Source organism: Embiotoca jacksoni, unplaced genomic scaffold, assembly GCF_022577435.1.
Source record: "Embiotoca jacksoni isolate LCO1_2020_lvr unplaced genomic scaffold, fEmbJac1.0.p SCAF_18, whole genome shotgun sequence".
Taxonomy (NCBI): Eukaryota; Metazoa; Chordata; class Actinopteri; family Embiotocidae; genus Embiotoca; species Embiotoca jacksoni.
Genome location: NW_027185318.1, coordinates 217501 through 237500, shown reverse-complemented (window position 1 = coordinate 237500; position 20000 = coordinate 217501). Strand labels below are relative to the sequence as shown.

Below are 20000 nucleotides of genomic sequence, written 5' to 3'. Positions count from 1 at the left end.
TGTTTCTGAGAAACTGCCCTGCTCTCACAATTAAAAAGTATTTCTTGGTTAACTGGTGAAGTGCATCTGTAATGTCTAAATCAAATGTTTAAAAGTATGTTATTTCATTTTTCCGGGCAACGAAAAATCCTAAAACACTACCAGCTATTATCCTTTCATACTTAATGTTCTACTTTTCTCCTTAATGAAGTAATCAAATTAAGGGCAGATTGGTTAGACACGGAAGGCTGCGGTCATTATGCAATGAGAAAAATCTAAAACCAAGCCATGAGGACATCTCAATGAAAGTTAGCTGCTGTGGTCTCCGTCAGAACCCCTCTAACCGTAGTCGGACCACACGTCCACCGAGCAGTCGGCTGCTGGGTTTCTGTTAAAGCCATTCTATGGTTTTGACTCATTTTCATGTCTTGGTCTCGTATAATGAGATAAATGAGGAAGGGCAAGTCGGCCGAAGTCATAAGATTGTTTAGAACATTGCCCTCTTATAAGTGTCATCAAGATGATTTTCTTTGTATGACAAATACCTAAAAAAGTGAAGTTGCATATTAAATTCTTTGAATTGTTGCAACAAAAAAAGGAAGGAACTAGAATTACTTCCTCACAGTTGTATGTTTCCTCCCACCAGTCAAGTTGCAGTTTACATCAGTGTTTGTGTCCGTGCCTCCATTTTCTGCTGCTCATCTGGGGATCCAGGCCTCATAGGACATCTAGAGCCCTGTGTTTGTTCACCTGGCTGCAGGTGCGGTGGTGGCACAAGTAGCTGTGGCAAATGTGTTTGGTATTTTGGTGAACACAAGTTCCTTATTGGCCAATCAAATAGAGCCCACATCTTTTTCCAATGTGTTCGGGGTCTTCCCTGGGGCTCCTACCAGTTGGACATGCCACGCAGGAGGCATACGAATCAGAGGCAGAAATCATCTCAACTAGTTCCTTTCAGCATGAAGGTAGAGTGACACTACTCCTCGCTCCAAACTAGTTTCAGCCACTTGTTCAACACTGCGAGATTCTTAAATTTGGGCTGGGACTCCGTCCCAAACTCAAAATGTGTTTTGGGGTGAATGTGCCTGAAAATGATCACTAATATAATGAGTCACAAATGGTAAAAACATTCACATTTTGTTTGTTTTTGGTGTTTTATTGAATAAATTACATTTTTTGTAAGGCAACCTCGCTTTTTCATTGCTTAATCATAACATGCAGTACTCTTACCAGTCTTACCAGCTTGTCAAAACAATGCTATATACTGCTTTTATAAAGAAATATAATTACTATTATGCAGAATTGAGTTCAGCCTTTTGGCCTGGCCCTCCACAATATTTTCTGTTTCTCATGTGGCCCCATGGAAAAAATAATTGCCCACCCCTGAAGTAGACGGACCTCCTAGAAATGAGCTAAATACAATTTGTAATCAGTTTTTATTGAATGTTTACAGGCACTGACAGAAATACCAGCTGCAAACTATTATTATCGAATTAAGTTACGTTTTACATGTTAAAGTAGTATTTATTTCTCTCGACGTTGGACACATGTTGGTTTACCTCCATACAGTTTTTACATTTTTCCTTTGTTGTTTCCTGAGTTGTCAAATTAAATGTCATTTCTAGTATGATTCTATTTGAATGCTAATTGGATGCTTTATATTACATGTAGATCATCATAGAATAAGTGAAATTGCATTTAAAGTACATGTAAAAGTCTCACTTCAATACTAGATAACCTTTTAATATATTAACTTAATAATTGCTGCAACTAACAATTATTTTCATAGACAGACAATTGTGAAAAATCACGATTTTGAACAACGTAAACACCAGGCTAAAAAAACAGTCCAATCCCAGAGATATTCAATTTACTATCACATAAAAGTAAATAAACCCCAAATGTTCGAAGGCGAGATGATGGAAACATGGCATGTTTGGTATTTTTGCTGGAAAAGTCTCTTAGTTGATTAAATGTTTATTTGCGTAATTGCAATTTAGTTTTCACTTAAAAGACCAATTGTCTCATTGGACATTTAAGAGCAGAAGTTTGGCATTTGATGTTTCCAGATTCTGATCATTTGGAGGTCACAGCAGGTCTGAGTCACAGTGGTGACCTCCAGTTTATGATGGCAGCTCTCTGGATCGACCTGGTACCGAGTCAGGTCCTCTGGGGCTGAGCAGGAACCCGTCATGGCCCCATAGAGAGGTGCTCCACTGTGGGAACTGGGAGCTGCTGGGTGTATCGTAACACAGATTGGTCTCTGTAGACCCAGCTTGATGAGAAACTACCTTCACTGGGATCCCTCTAAACTGGGAGAGCCCTCTTTCTTTCTTTCTGTCTTCATCTCTCCCTCCACATCCCGTCTGTCAGCAAGGCAACACTGGTCATCTGTGTGAGAACGGTTGCATCACAGCTCTCGTGGTTTCTTAGCCCCTGGCCCCTGTGTTTCTTGGTCAATCTGTGGGAACCCTTGATTTTGGACCGTAGCCTCTGTTCCCACCACCAGTCTGGTTAGAAAATAGACTTCTGGTCACGTACCAGGCACCGAAACCAAGCCGGTCGTAGCCCACTCCTTCTCACGAGCTTTGGGGGAAAAGAGGTCAGTGGCTGCAGAGGAGGCCTTAATGGGTTTTGTATGCAGGTACCGCAGAAGTGACACGGGATTCTGTTCATGAGAAATGAGATGGTTTGAACAATCCTTCCAGATACTCCCTCTCTCCTTCATCTCTGGCTTCTGCTTTTTCTTTTGAAATGATAAATGCTGATTTAATCTTTCTAATTGACTGGGATTAACTTGTGCGATGGACATGGCTTGATTTTATTAATAAAAAATCAAAAGACATTGTGCTGTTCATGAGAATAATTGATTTGACAAATATTTTCTCTTCAATGATTCTTATTGTTTTAGTTTTTCTTTCCTATGATGTTGAAAATTATTTCCTCACTTCTTTTTATATTTCATCCACTTAAAAAGCAATTTTGTATGTCATCTCATAAACCAATTCATCATGACTTTTGAGTACAATTACACCCAGACAAGCAGCCTCATCCAGACAAATGTTTCCCCTCCTTCCTGGAGAGTTTGAATTTTGTGAAGAAGAGCAGCACTGCGGGAACAGAGCAGATGAAAACAGCAGCTCTGATTGGGTCCACCATGACAAAGAGTGAGCCAGATGTGAGCTCCTCTGCTCCCCACATGTGCACGAGAAAGTCTGCTCTCACAGAGTATGTGAAGACAGCTGGAAAATTCCCCTGAGCCTGGCTTAATTGAAAGCTTATCATTTTCTCTTTGTGCTTCCTGAGCGGAGAGGGGGGGGGGGGGGCAGAGACCTGGAGAAAATACTGACACTAACTGTAACGTGGAGCACAGCCTGTCTGGGTAGAGCCTGGTGAGGTCTGTCAGCAGGGCATTGTGTGTGTGTGTGTGTGTGTGTGTGTGTGTGTGTGTGTGTGTGTGTGTGTGTGTGTGTGTGTGTGTGTGCGCGCGCGTCCTAAAGCTTTGTTGTTCTGCCAATGCTGCCCTGATAGAAATAGAAGGCCTAACACACACACACACACACACACACACACACACACACACACACACACACACACACACACACACACACAGAAGGAAAGCAAAGAGAGAGCTGAATGATATGAAAAGATAAGAGACAAAGAGTATAAACAGGGAAAATACTAGAGGGACAAATTAGTGAAAAACAAAGCGTTTGGAAGTGAAAGGCTTTCATGGTACATCGGGGAGGTGGTGGTGGTGGTGGTGGGGGGGTGGGGGGGCATTAGTTTAAGAGTGAGGAATTGTGGGTTTTGCATTTCAGGTCAACCACATCTGACATCAGACCACCCTGCAAGGTAGCATCTCAAGTGTTTCATTTTGTGGCTTGGCTCAAATAGGCCAAACACATGCCATCAGTGTGGCATAAATGAACCACCGTATGGCTGGTAAAAAAAAAAAAAGAAAAAGTAAAAGAAAAATAGGCAGCTGACATTCCAGACTTCTCCTGTATTGTTTTTAACAAGTGACAACTTGCTGACGAGCGCCAACATGAAGGCTGCCAGAGCCGAGCTGGATTCCTGAGTTGCACTTTATTTACGCTCTGGGTACCAGCGCGTTGACAGCGGAGGCGTTTCTAACCTCTGAGAAGTGAAGGTAATTGGCAACGAGAGTCTCACTAATGGGAGAGAAAGAGTATCATTATTAGGGGGTTATTGGGAAAAAACTACCAGGGAACTATATGCTACGGTATTTTCTGTGTGAGTTTAAAGAAGTTAGAAGCACAGAACTTGTTTGTGCTGGCATGAAATTGGATCCCATGATTGGTTTTGGTTTTATTTCGTTGTTCATTTCTCAGCTGATGTGATGGTGTCTTGGTTCTGGAGGTGATTATGAACACCTCCCCCTATTAAACTATAAGAAATCTCACAAGCCAGACATGTGAGCATTAAGTTGTAGAATTAGAGAACTATATGTATGTGCTATGAATAGTACCGTTTTTACAGTAAATCATTTTGGATGTGTGTGTGTGTGTGTGTATAAAATAAACACCAATTTTGCAGACGAAAGTGAGACACATTTTTTAATTAAAATGATTAAAAACTACATTAACCGCAAACTTTACAAGCATTCAATATGGAAGCATTGATGATATTATTACATACATAGATGAGATCCTTAAATTAACATATCCGTTTCAGATGTACATGCTTTGAGCATAAAGAGAAATTAAGAGAACAGGATGCATTAACATTTTGTTATATGAAAATGAGAAAAGATTCTTTTAAAAAGAAACAAAATTAAATGTAAAATTGTGCTATTTAATCAAATACACAATATTATACAATTCACTTGTACATTTTGGCTTCCTGGTTTTGCATGAACAGTTACATTATAGATCAATTAGGACACAACTGGTTTGCCACTCATCTTTCCCGTGTTAAAATCCCAACAACCTCAGGTAGTTGTGAAGATCTTTGGTGTTTTTTTGGAAGGAACCACACAAATATTGGTATATATGTGGTTTCTCTAGCTGCATGATTTCTTCCTGTAGTAAAGTAAGATTTTCAACTATATCAAGGCTTCAGAGGAGAGAGATGGAAATCTAAACATGCTTTTCCTTGAAACCATGGGGAGACAGGAATGAGAAATTGTAAAGGATTTTTTATTTATTTATTTATTTTTTTTTTTTTAAGAGGAATAAGGCAGAAGGTCTCCAAAACATCTTGTGTAACTTTTGTTTTCCCTGAGCTGCAAATGCTAGCTTCTGTATCACTCTTCACTTTGAAATGAAATCTCACTTGTGTACCAACTAAACGCGCATCATCAGTGTCCTGATTGCTGATCATCTTCCTTCTTGTGGAAGATTTTGCTTGTAAAAATTTGACACCTGATACCTGTTGTAAATACCTGAGCACAGCTCATACCAAAATGATGTGCAAGCTTATGAACTATTGGCAGAGTCATGAGGCCCTGACACTGATGAGCAGTACAATAGACATGAAAAAACAGATTCAGGGTCAAAAAGGCTTCAAAGCACCAACAGGTGACTTTTCTATTTTTTTGCATAACTGCCTTTGGTGGCATTAACAGGTTCGCACTCGGCCCCCCCTCATCCTGCTATCTCTTCATCCTCACATCCTCCTACTGCAGGGATCGGGGATCATTGCTGTGACTGAAGGGTAAAGGCCCTCAGGACAGGGGGAATGTGCACACACACCTGTGGTGCAGGAATGTGTGTGTGTCTAATCATGTAATCATCGATTACTTAATGAGAGATTTGTTAAAAGGACACTTTTAAGTGTGTTCAGCAAACATTTGTGCTGGGATATTTCATATTTGGTTCAGCACACTTTCAGATGTTTGTAAATACAAAAAAAAAAAAGAAATGAAAGTTCAAACATAGTGCAAAAATAAGGCGAATGGCTTGTTTAGCGCAGGAAGGCATTTTGGAAATTGTTTAAAAGATAACGGCGAGATATCCCATCTGACAAACAGAGTCGGATGGGCATGGTTCATTCGGAATAAAAGTCTTTAGTGCATCAAAGCTACATTGGAAGGCAAAATAATTACATTAAAGGTTGTTTTTTTTTATAATTTAGTAGCAATATATTACACAAATTCCAAATTTATACTTAACAACAAAACACGGTATATATACTGTATATATATTTATATAAAAAAGGAAAGTTAGAGAGAAATGCTGAAGGAGTTGGGATATATGCATACATTTCCTCAAAATTTGGCTCAAATAAATATCAAAAGTAAACCGTGTCATCCAGTTCAAAAATACCAGAGTAGGAGTTTTTTTTTCTTTAGAAAAAGGCTTGAGTGAGAAAAAGTAAAGACAACAGGACTCCTACATTCCTGCAGGAAAAACAAAACAAAAAAATCCCCTTCTGCTTTAGTCTTTTACATTCCTCAAAATATCAGCCATTGTCCTGTTGAAATGTGATACACTGATGACACAGCAAAGGAAAATTCATTTCTTAAACACATGACAGATAAAATGCTTCTCTCTCTCAATAATGCAGTGATTGTGTTGAAACATCCACCAGCAACTGCTGAGTCCATTTGGATAATAAATTAGGCAATAAAGTATACTGCATAAGTACTGAGACATGAAACATCCCACTGAAGATGTTTTCACTGACACAATATTTTTGCAATATTTAAATTTTACAGACATAAAAGCTGCAGCAGTGCAGCCATGCCTTGCGAGGATGTTGGAGTCACTCATGGAGCAAACATCCAGTCAGACTTCTCTACCAGGTGGGTTGGATCAGTTTGAACAGACCGTTTGAAGAATGTCTGCTGTGGTTTTTCAGTTCATCAGCTGGACTGACTGATTGTACCTCCGCCGTCTTTTGTTCGTTTGTCTTTTATGAGTACCGGTTTGCACCAGACAAATGATCCTGAAACAGTACAATGGCTTCTGTTGTTTTACCCTCACCCCTATTAACAGTCTGTGCCGAACATCGTCTCACCTCTAATGGCTTTTTGTAGTTCGTTAAGAGTACATGTTTCAGCGCAGTGCAGAATTTCACACAAAATTTACAAAATACATGGAAGTCTCGAGGGAGCTGGTAAAAGCAAAAAGTCTTCAAAGCAAGTGCCGGAGAAATAAAAGACAAACATGCGGCATCTCTCTCTCTCTCTTTTTTTTTTTTTTCTTTCTGGGTTCATGTTTCTTTGTTCACCATCCTCTGAACTTTTCCTCCATCTCCTCTCCTCCCCTCTGATTGTCTAGCCGTCTGCCGTCAGTCAGTAAGGCCTCCAGACAGACTCATCCAAGCGACCCGAAGCGCTCATGGCTGTGGGGGAGTTGCTGTGGCTGCCGTCAGCCTCCACGCCCTCGCTCTGGGCACTCAGGCCAGGGTTCATCAGGCTGTTGGTTCCTCCACTGCCCGCAGCCCCCGAGCAGGACAGCAGGCGGGTGGGGGAACGCTCGCCCCCAGTGTTCCCAGGTGCCACCATGGAGAACTGGTAGGATCCAGAGCCTGTGCCGTAATACAGGTAGGAGTTGGACTGGAAGTTTTGGGACTGGTTGTTTGAGTAGGGTGGTGGCAGGTAGGTGTGGTATCTAGAGGAGGCTGACATGCTGAGGCTGCTGATGCCAGTGCTGGAGGTATTGGCAGAGTAAGGGAAGGCCCCGGGGTAGTGCATGCGTGGGTCTGAGAAGCGAGGGTCGGTCAGCGGTGACAGAGACGGAAAGGTGGTCCTCTGTGGGAAGAGATCTGTAGTGCCTGTCAGCAAAAGTAAAGAAATTACCAGTTAGAAACAAATGTGAAAATGTATGAATGAATGAAAACTGCTGCTGCAATTATAAAACAAAGGACTCCGAGATTTCTCTTTTTCTATTATTCTAAAGAAAATGAGCCACATTTCCACAACAGCGAGTCTTCCCAAACCCCCAATTTTGAGCTCATATTACTTGCGATATACGGGTCCATGGAAATGTTTGCTCAAAATAATGAACTGAGACATTTTTTTGCTTAATAACAGTCATCAAGCACTGACAGCACATCATCCCACAGCCCCATGCACAAGACTAAGGTTATGAAAAGGCCCCTTTGCCTCAGCTCTCCAACCACTGCTTCAAAAGGAGAGGAACGTACAGTTTTCTGTCTTTTTCAGAGCAATGAAAAGAGGCATTGTCATTGCTGAGGGGTGCTTTGTATAAACACTGACAGTTTGTTGCACTGTTGTGCAACTCATCATAAATCATACTTAGGCAACAGAGCCAGACAGTCACAATCAGAGACAGTCAGAAAGGCCGAGAAAGAATATTAATGAGGGAATATAGAAGGAGAAATGAGAAAAAGAAATATGTTTCTATGGGAATGTCTAATGTGTATCATGGTCCAGGGTCTGTCAGAGTTAACTGTGAAGTGGAATCTCTCAGGTAACAAAGCACAGTTGAACCCAGCTGGTAGGACTTCAGTGTCACTGCACAGTTTTTATTTATTCCACTGACAAAAGGAAAATTGGGTTTGCTTCACTGAGATTTGAGGCCACTCCTGTCACCAGCTAATTAAGCTTATCATCACCATGTAAATCTCTTTGTATTTCACAGTATACAACGTTTTAAAATCTGGAGTCTGATGTTGCATAATTCCCTCGTTGGTCGGATAATGCAGACTTGGCATTGGGCAGAGCGTGCACACCCGAGAATTATGCTGGCCGAGCCAGCGAACTGGGAATAAAATAATTCAATTGTGCAGCTTTTCTAGTCTTTCCAAATATTATCGGACCGAATCAGCATACGAGAATGTAAGAAATCTTTGCCTCTATGTTTGTTTGTTTGTCTCTATCTCGACAACCGTTTGATCCCTGTGCTTCAAACTCGGTGTCTGTATTGCTGGGGACCCGAGGACGCGATTTGGTGACTTTGGTACAATTTGGACACATGACACCTCAATTATAGATACGCTTATAAAGGCAACTGGCAGCCTGTGAGCGTTGTAGCAGATGGAATCAAGCTTCCTCCATCTGTTGTCAGGAAACATAGTTGGGCCTTTTATTAGGCTGCAGGGCCCAGGTGCTTCTTCTGAGATTTTTCTAAACTGATAGAACACAGAAAAACTATTCTCTTGGTAAAATGAGTTGTTTTGCACCAGTTATCTTCAGTGGAAGCTAAAACGTGAGCACGTTGACAGTGTTTTTGTAATTACTGTCACTGCCAGAGGGGGAGACAAAAGCTCCACACAGCATGTGTAGCTGAGGAGTATAATTGGCTGATCTGACACCTGGAACTTTGTACTTTGTATGGATCAGACCGGCATTTTGTCCCCCAGAGACATTGCGTTGCAACGGCAAATCTTTTCTCCAAACTTCTGCTGAACCAGTTTAAATAATAACGTCATGCCAAAGAGTTGCTGTGTAGTTAGTTTCACCGACAGTGATGTGAAAAACTCTTATCTCTGATGTGTTTCCTCGTTATGTCCTAAAAACGTTCCTGATAGAAGGTCTCTATGGAACTGCTCCATAGAAGGGAAGACTGAAGAGACGTGACTAAAGAGGGATCAAATTCAACTTTTTTTTTCTGTCCAGCGTGTTCCACGGCAGACAGAGTTAAATGTGACCAATAGACATGGTGCCGCCGTGTCATTTCTAAAGTAATTTTGCTCCGGTGGTTTAAACGGATTGGTTTTGTAACACTATTTTACATTGAAGTCTGTTGAGAGATTCGTATGTTTTCCCCCAAAAGGTGGTGGTGACGTTTCTGAAAGCCAAAGTTCCCGGATGTGCCGGTCTGATCTATATGAACCCATTCACAGTTGTGTAGGACTTATGTTGCTTTCTGCCAACTCCTATTTATTTTGTATTTCAGCCATGGTACAGTGACAAATACGTTCCATATTTCTGCCGAAGGTATTGTAGCAATTTCGTGTGCATAAGTCATTTAGTGATTTCTCAGGTACATTTGTAGTTTATATATATATGTCACTAAAGAGCAAAACCATGTAAATACTCCAATAATTCTACCATAATGGCTTTTTTGACTCCAAACACTTCAATATCATACATCATGTAGATGTGTGAAAAATGTAGTCTTGGGTGGAAACTTCAGCATGTTGAGACCTTGTGCTCACACTGATATTTTGGAGAAAAGTAAGATACCCATGCAGAAACAACAAAACAAAACAAAAAACTCGCCCATAACCTGGTTGTATGCCACAATGACGAGAGAGAGTTCCTCATACCTGTCAACATACAGTAAACTCCATCTGTACACTCATACACACCTCAGTCCATGTCTGCATGTGGCTTTCATAGGTCCAATGTGGCCACATGACTGCAAGTGTAAAATGTGGATTTGGATGGCAGAGAAAAGAAAGCTTGTATTTGTGAAATAGCAAGCGCTTGCACGCCACAGCCCTGAGGGGGGAGAATGCCAAACTTGCGTGTCAGAGTCTTGTTGAAATGTCTTTTCCCTATGTCTGGAGAACTGGGTCCATTTTCAGCTACAAAAAATCTCTTTCTTTGCAATTTCCATGGCCCCTGCTATACTTTTTTTTTTTTTTTTCAACAACATATTTCTGCACTTTCCTCCTCTTTTTGGGATGAGGGAATTTGGTGGAGGGGGTGTCTTTTTCCAGAATCTACCAGGCACTGGACCTGGGCTCCATATCTGATTTCACACGACGAAAATCCAAGCCTTCAGCTGCTGTTGATTCGGATGAAGTGGAGTCAGCCTGCTAATTCCTACTGCTCCCCCCCCCCCACCGTGTTTGTCCCTTCAACTCTCCCTGTCTGTGCTAAATTTAGGCTTCAGGGTGAAGCTGTGGGGTGGAGGGGCGGGGGGTCCTGTGGTGGGGGGACATGATGGCTCTGGCTGTTGTGGCCCACCACACACACGATCGCCATTTAATTGGAGTTGGTGGAAATGTGTTGGCTAAACTGCGGTGGAGATCAACTCCTGTGTTCTGTCAGAGGAAACTGGACTGGACACGTATCACAACACCGTAATGGTCTTGTTCAGTCTCAGGCTCGTGGCTCAGAACCAGGACGAGGCTGCTACCACCTGAAAATCTCCACAGTACCGGAGCTCCCTCTGGAGGAGAGGGCTAAACAAACTGTTCTGTAATTGAGAAGTAAAGTTTTGCTGTCTGCTTTTTCTCCCTCTTAACGATGTTGCATACCTTACTGCATCCCCACCCTCCCCCACCCAGTATAAGTACAGGCTTCACTTCTGTGGCTGTGGTAGCAGTGGTGTATCTTTGGCAGAGTAGGTCTTCCTAACTGAGCCTCAGTGGTAGCAGCCTGTAACCTCTGCGGCACAAAACCACACATGATCTCCATTAGGCTCATCTGAAACGTGTTGACTAAATTGCAGGGACAGGAGAAGGGATGCACCCCAGAGGGCTCGCTGGCACAATCTGCTGTCTGTGATGTTCCCAGTCTATGAAGTGGGTAGCAGGGAATCAGGGCTTTTATGGAGAACACAGTGTTCCAGTCCTCTCTTTCCTCCTCTAGCTCTGAAGCATAGCGCCATGCATTTTTTTAATTCTGCAACACCAAGGGTGGAGTCCTCCTCCGTTCTACTTCGCTCGAGAAGTCCACTAGTCCACACTCAAGCGTGTAACCCAGATATGGCAGGAGGTTTGTCTCATTTGCTTGTGGGAGAAACTGATTTTGGTTGTTAACATAAGGGCAGGTTTGAGGCGGCCATGTCTGTGTGTGTAATAGTGCGCCGGGTTACGTGTGTGTACGCATGTGTGTCCGAATGCGGTGGCTGGCAATGGGGAGATGCAAATCCAGGCGTTCACCTGTGAAATGTTTACTCAAGCTTGATGCAAACTGTGACGGCCAGCGCCCAGGGAATGGTGTCTCAGGCAAATAAGCAGAGGGAAGGAAAAAGGGGAAAAGAAAAGCCCAGGATGGTCCAGCTACGTAGAGAGATTGTTTTCCAAATATCCTCCCCAAAGAGGCACGGCTTCCCTGAACCAGAGTTATAATTAAGGGAATTGGCTCTTCTCAGAAGGAGAGAGTGTCTGCTTGATTTACTGACTGGTTTGGGTAGTTTGAACAGTGGATGCCATAAGGGAGGAGCAGTCACTGGTAATATGGCAATGATGACAAGGCAACATAATGCCAGGTCAGAGCTGCAGCTGTGCACAGCAAAGAACAGGAGATCCAAATGAACACAAATGATCTCCAGGTGTTTATTTAAGCACCAAGGCTTCGGCCCGGAGCATCATGTCCAATGCAAATGAGAATCACTTCTGTACTGTGTCACATTGGTCAACAGCCCCAAAGCCTCATCCATGTTAGCACTTCATCATGGGAGCGCATCAGGTTTTGCATGTTCCCAACTTGTGACATGCAATACATCCAAGAGTAAAGGGAAGTTTGTGATTACACAAAAACCTGAAATTTTCCTAATGCATCAACAAACATGGTGACATGATTAATATGATGGTTATGTAAATCCTTTTCTATGAAGGACATGATACTTCCTTGTAAAGCCACTGATTTGATGTGTGTCTTCTCACCTTCGACTATGTATACTGTTTTTGGAATGATAAAGGTAATACAGGGTAATAATTAAGGATTCAAATTTTTACATTTTCGCCCAATTTCCTCTCCTGTCCAGGATGTCTTGACATTTTAAATGTATGCTTTAAGGTCTGATACGTATGCTTTTACTAACCATCGCTGTCAATGACATTTTACACACCCGTGTGAATGTCTTGCACCACCGTGAATCTCTGGCTCAAAAATGCCTTGCACAAACAGTAACGTGCAAATATGTAATTCCACTATCTCAGAGCTTAAGCAGTCATATTTCTGTTTTCTACTTTAGCCACTATAACACAATGGAACATCTGATAAATTGTAGGAAAGAGAGTAAGAACAGTGAGTCAAATCTAAAAGTCATTTTATTCTTGGCATCTGAATGGTGGTCCTTATCACAGTGTGAGTGGATGACTCAGCATGTCTGGTATGGAGCTTTCTGGGTAGGTAGGTACACTGAGGAGGCAATTAGACAGCAGCAAAGATCTGAATCGTCAATAAAGGAATGAAAGAAAGAGGTAATAGGAGAGAAGGGAAGGAAGGTGGCAGGCAGGGTGGTGTCCTTCGAGGAACGCTCTGGGATATAGTGAGGCCCTCTGGGCAAAATGAAACGGACTTCAAAATTGTCACAACAAACGGCACAGCCTGCCTGTTCCCTTTCCAGCTTTCCAGCTTCCCAACTTCAATTCAATTTGAAAAGGCTATGGCGGTGTCTGCTAGTTAAAATGAATTTGTTTGGAAATCTTTTGTTTGCTCTTAGATGCACTTAGAGATGTACAATTTGGAAGGTGTGATTTCTCTTTGGCAGGACAAAGGGCCTCAATTATCTCCTGTGTATTTTGCAAGTTTGCTCAGACTTACTAATTAAGGGCATTGCTAACTAGTGACCTCACCCCTCGTGCTGCTTGTTGATGGAGCGTCACACTATCATTATGTCTCAGCAACTAACAAACACCCTTGAAAACATTATTTTTCATTAACACACAATAGCACAGACGTGCACAAACTTTTTGAAAATGAAATTACGTTTGTTATAATTTGCCTGATATAAATAAAAATTGAATTGGATTGAATAGAAAAATGCACATCAAAGTTGGGGTCAAATCAGAATAGTAAAGCCACCAAAAGCAAAAGTCCCAGAGAACTGTGACAGTAAAATAGTTGTCTTACCTGGCCATGGTCTCAGGTCATCCTCTACCTTGCAGGTCTTCAGAGTCGGGGCGTCCATCTGATCCTGCCACAGGGCTAGTGTGACACACAACGAGAACAACAGGTAAATACAAGGATCTTCATATTACAACCAAACCAGTGGAGACATTTTTGCAGGAATTAAAAAATGATAGAACACAGAGAAATGTGTAGGTTGTATGGATGCGCGAGGTGAAGAAGTCGCTGCCAGAGTCGATAGGAATCTTAAAACGATCCAAAACAACTGTTCATGCCAGACTGGTCAAACCTGTCTCGACATCCGTCGGTTTGGAGATGTGCCTTCCTGTTACAGGTTCTCTGCTGACTGAGCAGTGAGGACTGGGAAAAGGAGGAGCGGTTTTCTCACCACAGTGAGACCAGGCTTGGAAAAACATGCTTGATGGGTGCATATGAGATATTTTTGGGTCTCTCAGACGCTGGAGGGGCAGCGTAGATCTGTGAAGCGCAGGACACTCGGTAGCTTGTCCAGCCAAGCTGTCAGGAAGTGAGGGAGGGTCGAGGACCTGCTGGCCCAACGCGTGGGACCCTGCTTCACACTCAGCAGTCACACCACAGCCGGCTGTTTGCTTTGGGTCTGAGGCATCGCAATTGTTACCGGACAACCTACATAGACCTCTGTGGACACGGGCAGTCTCAGCACAGAAATCTCATCTACATGCCTCAGAACAATGTTTCATTTTTTGAAACTCTTTTATTCAACTGCGAGTAAATATTTCCATCGTACGGAGAGAAAACTGCATATTATATAACCACGTTTTTCTCATGCGGTTTATCACCCTTAAAGACAGCAGCAATCAGCCATGACCACAATATAGTAAACTCCCAACCTCCTGTAGTGGCAATCAGGATGGAGAAGGACGCCAGAGGCAGAGGTGGGCGGGGGGGTGGCAGCGCTGGGCGGTTCAACTATAGCCTCAGTGGGCTCAGCATGTGTAAGATCTGTGCTTCCCTTGGAGCTCCTCCACTTCCTTTGCAAAGGCCCAAATCAGCAGTGAGTTACTGAGAGCTGCTGCACTGCCTCACAATGGCAAATTCTTACACATAAATGGCCTTATTCAGAAAGGCTTGCAAGCAGCTGGTGCGATTCGTTCAAGAAAATAAACATTTCCTTCAAATATTTTGATTGGCCAGCAGACAACGTCAATACCAGAGGCACAGATTACCCCTGTTAATAAGAGGACCCGCCCCCTGGGCGGAGCCGAGGAGCAGGGAAGGCAGGGCCAGAAATGGGAAGAAGCAGCGCCTGTGTCACTAACGAAGAGCTTTGGGGTGGTGCCAGCGTCGTTTTGGGGAGAACACAAATAAACACATGCGCTGCTTTTGAAGTGCATGTGTAGATGAAAGGGATGGCTGACAAGATGTTAGAGCCAAAATGGCGTCCATCCTCGTGACTCTAGATCTAGCAATGCCTCCGAGACATGTAATGCGCCTGCCGTAATGAAGCGTGTCATTGAGAAACAGTGAATGCTGGTCCTTGTGCCGGCTTCCTGTTTCGCTGAGGCCTTAGGCATCGCAACAGGGAGATAATGTGAGAGAGCAAGCAAGAAAGAAAGAAAGACGCCAGCGAGGGAAGGAGAGCGTGTTTGAGAGGGGAGGAACACGGCCTTGGCTCAGCAGAGTGGGACATTCGATACGTCTTTTGAGCTCTTACTTATAACGTGAGCAAAAACAAACACATGGGCTGACAGATCCGATGTTCTGTTGAGAGCCCTTCCCCTCTCAGACTCAATAGAGACTTTTCATGGCACACATGGAGTTTCTATAACTGCTGAAATGTAAAACTCAGCCCGACTCTGATGTGAAATTACAACTTGCACAAACTGTTGAGTGTAGTAAAAAAAAAAAAAAAAAAAAACTTGCTCTCACTTCACTTTTTTTATTTTCCTCAAGGAGGAGGCTTCAAATAATTTTTGTTGATGTTGAAGAAAAGAAACATTTTCAGTTTGAATTATTCATGTCAGGGTCACAAAAAGAGAGCAACCACAAGCGAAGCTTTCAGGCACCATAACAAATAAACTGTGGTGTCCATTGACATATTATGAGTGTGAAAGTAAATGAGGGTGTCTAAAGGACTGGTCCAGGATCCTACTCGCTTTGCTTGTATTTACCTCAGAGGGGCAGCTTCCTGCTTGGGTTTGGCAGAAATCAGCATGAAACCCAACTAGCATGCCGGCTATACTCTGAAGTCCACACCACAGCTACCTGACGGTGCTAATTTCCTGTCTCGCTCTTGCTTCTAATTGGCTGATCATGTCATTCTGGATGTGTGAATTAGTGTGAGCCTCTCAGTTGCGGCAGCAGCAGAGTGCCACCTCGAACCTGGGGGGCCAGCGAGCTTGTTTATGTGGAGTAAACAGTGTGGTCACTGTGGAGGAGGAGGGAGGGGCTCGGCCACATTGGGCTGGTGCTCCATCAAAAACAGGACTTTCTCAGGTTAAGTCCAGTCCAGACGCCACAAACTCATCATACTGAACACGGTTCTGGAAGCACAGATTTGTGCCAGTTGTGCAGGATGAAGCCAAAGGTGACAACATTTGTAGAAGTCCTTATAAAATAGAATTTTCAGCATAAATGCTTAAAAAATGTGATATTATTTGTCGAAGACATTGCAATTGGTTTTAACATCACCACCACCTGGCTCACATTCACAGAGGCAGAGACGCACACACACATTTCAGCCCTCATCAAAGCACTGAGCACTTGACTTGATGGTGGAACGTTATGCGAGTATCTGATATTCATCTTCAGAGAGGAACACACAGGTGTTGGAACAAATAACATGTCAAATGATACCACCTCAAAAGTACCAGGACTTTTCATTTTGGATGATTGAATTGGTGCAGCAACACCCCCCCCCCCCCCCCCCCCCCCACACACACACACACACACACACACACTGTTATAACCCATTTCAGTTAAAAGACTCTTTCTTCTCAGATATCTGTTCCAGGCTTGTTGAGTTTCGTCTGCATTTGAACTCAATCAGCTGTTTGCTTTCCTTAAGACTGGAAATACCTGAGCATTCATTTTAAAATGTTAAATCACAGCTAGAGGTTAAAGGATGAACTACATTCTGTATCACAAAAAGAAAAAAAACTGCAGCCCACCAATACACACCATATACACACCGTATACACACGTATACACACCATATACACACGTATACACACCGTATACACACCGTATACACACCGTATACACACGTATACACACCATATACACACGTATACACACGTATACACACCATATACACACGTATACACACCGTATACACACCGTATACACACGTATACACACCATATACACACGTATACACACCGTATACACACCGTATACACACCGTATACACACGTATACACACCATATACACACCGTATACACACGTATACACACCATATACACACGTATACACACCGTATACACACGTATACACACCATATACACACGTATACACACCGTATACACACCGTATACACACGTATACACACACCATATACACACGTATACACACCGTATACACACGTATACACACACCATATACACACCATATACACACGTATACACACCGTATACACACCGTATACACACTGTATACACACTGTATACACACCGTATACACACTGTATACACACGTATACACACCGTATACACACGTATACACACCGTATACACACGTATACACACCGTATACACACGTATACACACCGTATACACACCGTATACACACTGTATACACACTGTATACACACCGTATACACACTGTATACACACGTATACACACTGTATACACACGTATACACACCGTATACACACCCTATACACATGTACCTCACCTGAGGTTTAGAAAGCCAGAATAACAATTTAGTACTTGATTGTCTGAGTGTCAGATTTGCTTGACTGCACTAGCAGAACCGTGCAATTTCAACCACACACATGCACGCGCGCACACACACACACACACACACACACACACACACACACACACACACACACACACACACACACACACACACACACACACACACACACACACACTCCCTCCGCCCTGGCTGAGAATCATTCCACATGTCTAGCAGGCTTACCTGTGGCCACAGAAGAACTAAAAGAAGCCGTGAATGGAGCGTCTGCCAGCGTGCAGGAATCCTGTCACTGCTTGCAGTAATGAGCTCTTAATTACGCCGTCTGTCTGGGACGCTCACTGAGAACTGGCAACATGAGCACGAAACTGCATGTGTGAGTGTTTTTATTATTTTCGACGCGTCTATGGTACGATCATCTGTGCGTGTGATTTAGATATCCGTGGGTAGAGTTGAGCAGATGTCTGGAGATGTGTCCTGTTTACAACCAAACGGAGACACGATTTCATGGCTCAGACAACAACATGAAGCAGGCGGCTTTAGGAGGAGGAGACCCTGTGTTTTCTTTTCTGAGCCGTCTTCAAGGGGAAAACGGATGGAAAACATCTTTTGTGACAGCAAGACGGGAATCCATTTAATTATAATGTGTTGATAGGCAATCTATCACCCGCTAAATCTCCAACAAACAGACCTCAGGATTTAAAGTCTCTGGCAGGTCTGTCCAAAGCTGGAGACCTGTGCTGTTGATATGTCAACACTTCCCTGTGTCTCTGAGTAGGATTTATTACAACAAGTCTAATTTGGTTTGAGCTTTGCTTGTAATACTGTAGTGTTGTTGTCTGTGCATGATTACTACATATATGGGGGTGTCCAACTACAGGCTGCCACTCAGACACTCTGATAGACAAACTGGGAGGGAGAAGGTCTGCTCTGTTATTTCATTATTTTACCACTCTTGCCTTGCGGTGTGCTGTCATGATGGTAATACCACAGATTAAGGTGTGTTGCTTTTACAGCTCTATCTCACTTACACACACACACACACACACACACACACACACACACACACACACACACACACACACACACACACACACACACACACACACACACACACACTTCTTCCAGACAGCCTCCAGTCTGTGGCAGCTGTAACATGAGCCTCGAGGCCTCTGCATGATGTGCCCGTGTTGTGTCTGCTCTCCGTGATGTACTGTACATGTGTGTGCTGCAACATTTGCAGCCCTTTGAAGCTCGGTGAGCCTGTGATGCCCTAATTCCTGCCTTAATCCTGTATGAGGCAGACGAGAGCAGAGCTCTTCGTCTGCTGTCTGGACCATGTCTGTACACCTCTCCCTGCTGACACCCCCCCCCCCCCCCCCCCCACACACACACACACACCCTATTAACGTCAGTCTTCAGAAACATAAAGCTCCCAGTAAGCTCAGCTGCAGGGGGCGTTCTGCTGGCTCTATACTATCAGAGCGTTATCTTCATAATGGTTGTATTGTGATGAAGCTCCGCACTGTTTATTTTCAGCATAACGTTGTTGGAGCTTCTAAAATGGCTGACAGGTTTTCAGCTCAGTACAGGCTGTGCGAGGCAACACAATCAATATCAACAGTAAGTAAGGACATGGAGGAGCGTGTGTTCTCTGCAGTCAGCTGTTAGATAGGCCTCTACTGGTGACTCAGCGCTGGCTCAGCCAGCACAAGGCCAAACACTGCATGGCTGTGATACACTCTGAGTTCCACCCACACAAGGCTCAGCGCTCCCAAACAAGACCTCCTGCACAGAAACATGCTGATACAAAGGTAATGAGATTCATTAGCCAGCATGAGAACCAGAGAGTGGGTGGAAGGAAAGTGTGTGTGTGTGTGTGTGTGTGTGTGTGAGTGTGAGTGTGTGTGTGAGTGTGTGTGTGTGAGTGTGTGTGAGAGAGTGTGTGTGTGCGCGAGTGTGTGTGTGTGTGTGTGTGTGTGTGAGAGAGTGTGTGTGTGTGTGTGTGTGTGTGTGTGTGAGTGTGAGTGTGTGTGTGAGTGTGTGTGTGTGAGTGTGTGTGAGAGAGTGTATGTGTGCGCGAGTGTGTGTGTGTGTGTGTGTGTGAGAGAGTGTGTGTGTGCGCGAGTGTGTGTGTGTGTGTGTGTGTGTGTGTGTGTGTGTGTGTGTGTGTGTGTGTGCGTGTGCGTGAGCGTGTGCGAGTGTGTGTGTGTGAGTGTGTGTGTGTGTGAGTGTGTGTGAGAGAGTGTGTGTGTGTGTGTGTGTGTGTGAGTGTGTGTGTGAGAGAGTGTGTGTGTGTGCGCGAGTGTGTGTGTGTGTGTGTGTGTGAGAGAGTGTGTGTGTGCGCGAGTGTGTGTGTGTGTGTGTGTGTGTGTGTGTGTGTCATGACGGAGACAGAAGATTCATCCTCACTTCAGCCATCACACACAGCTGTCCTC

At 43.6% G+C, this 20000-nt stretch overlaps 1 protein-coding gene across 2 annotated transcripts in view; it reads right to left on the bottom strand.

Annotated features, from left to right (window-relative positions):
• Positions 1–4546: 4546 nt before the first annotated feature.
• The window catches only part of runx3 (RUNX family transcription factor 3), a 51742-nt gene continuing 36288 nt past the window's right edge, over positions 4547–20000 (bottom strand). For both annotated transcript variants that reach the window (XM_069151843.1, XM_069151844.1), the window contains exons 6-7: positions 13667–13741; positions 4547–7722 (exon numbers count right to left, since the gene is read on the bottom strand). In XM_069151843.1, the coding sequence (XP_069007944.1) occupies positions 7241–7722; positions 13667–13741 (557 nt within the window). In that variant the 3' untranslated portion in view covers positions 4547–7240. The remainder of the gene's footprint in view (positions 7723–13666; positions 13742–20000) is intronic.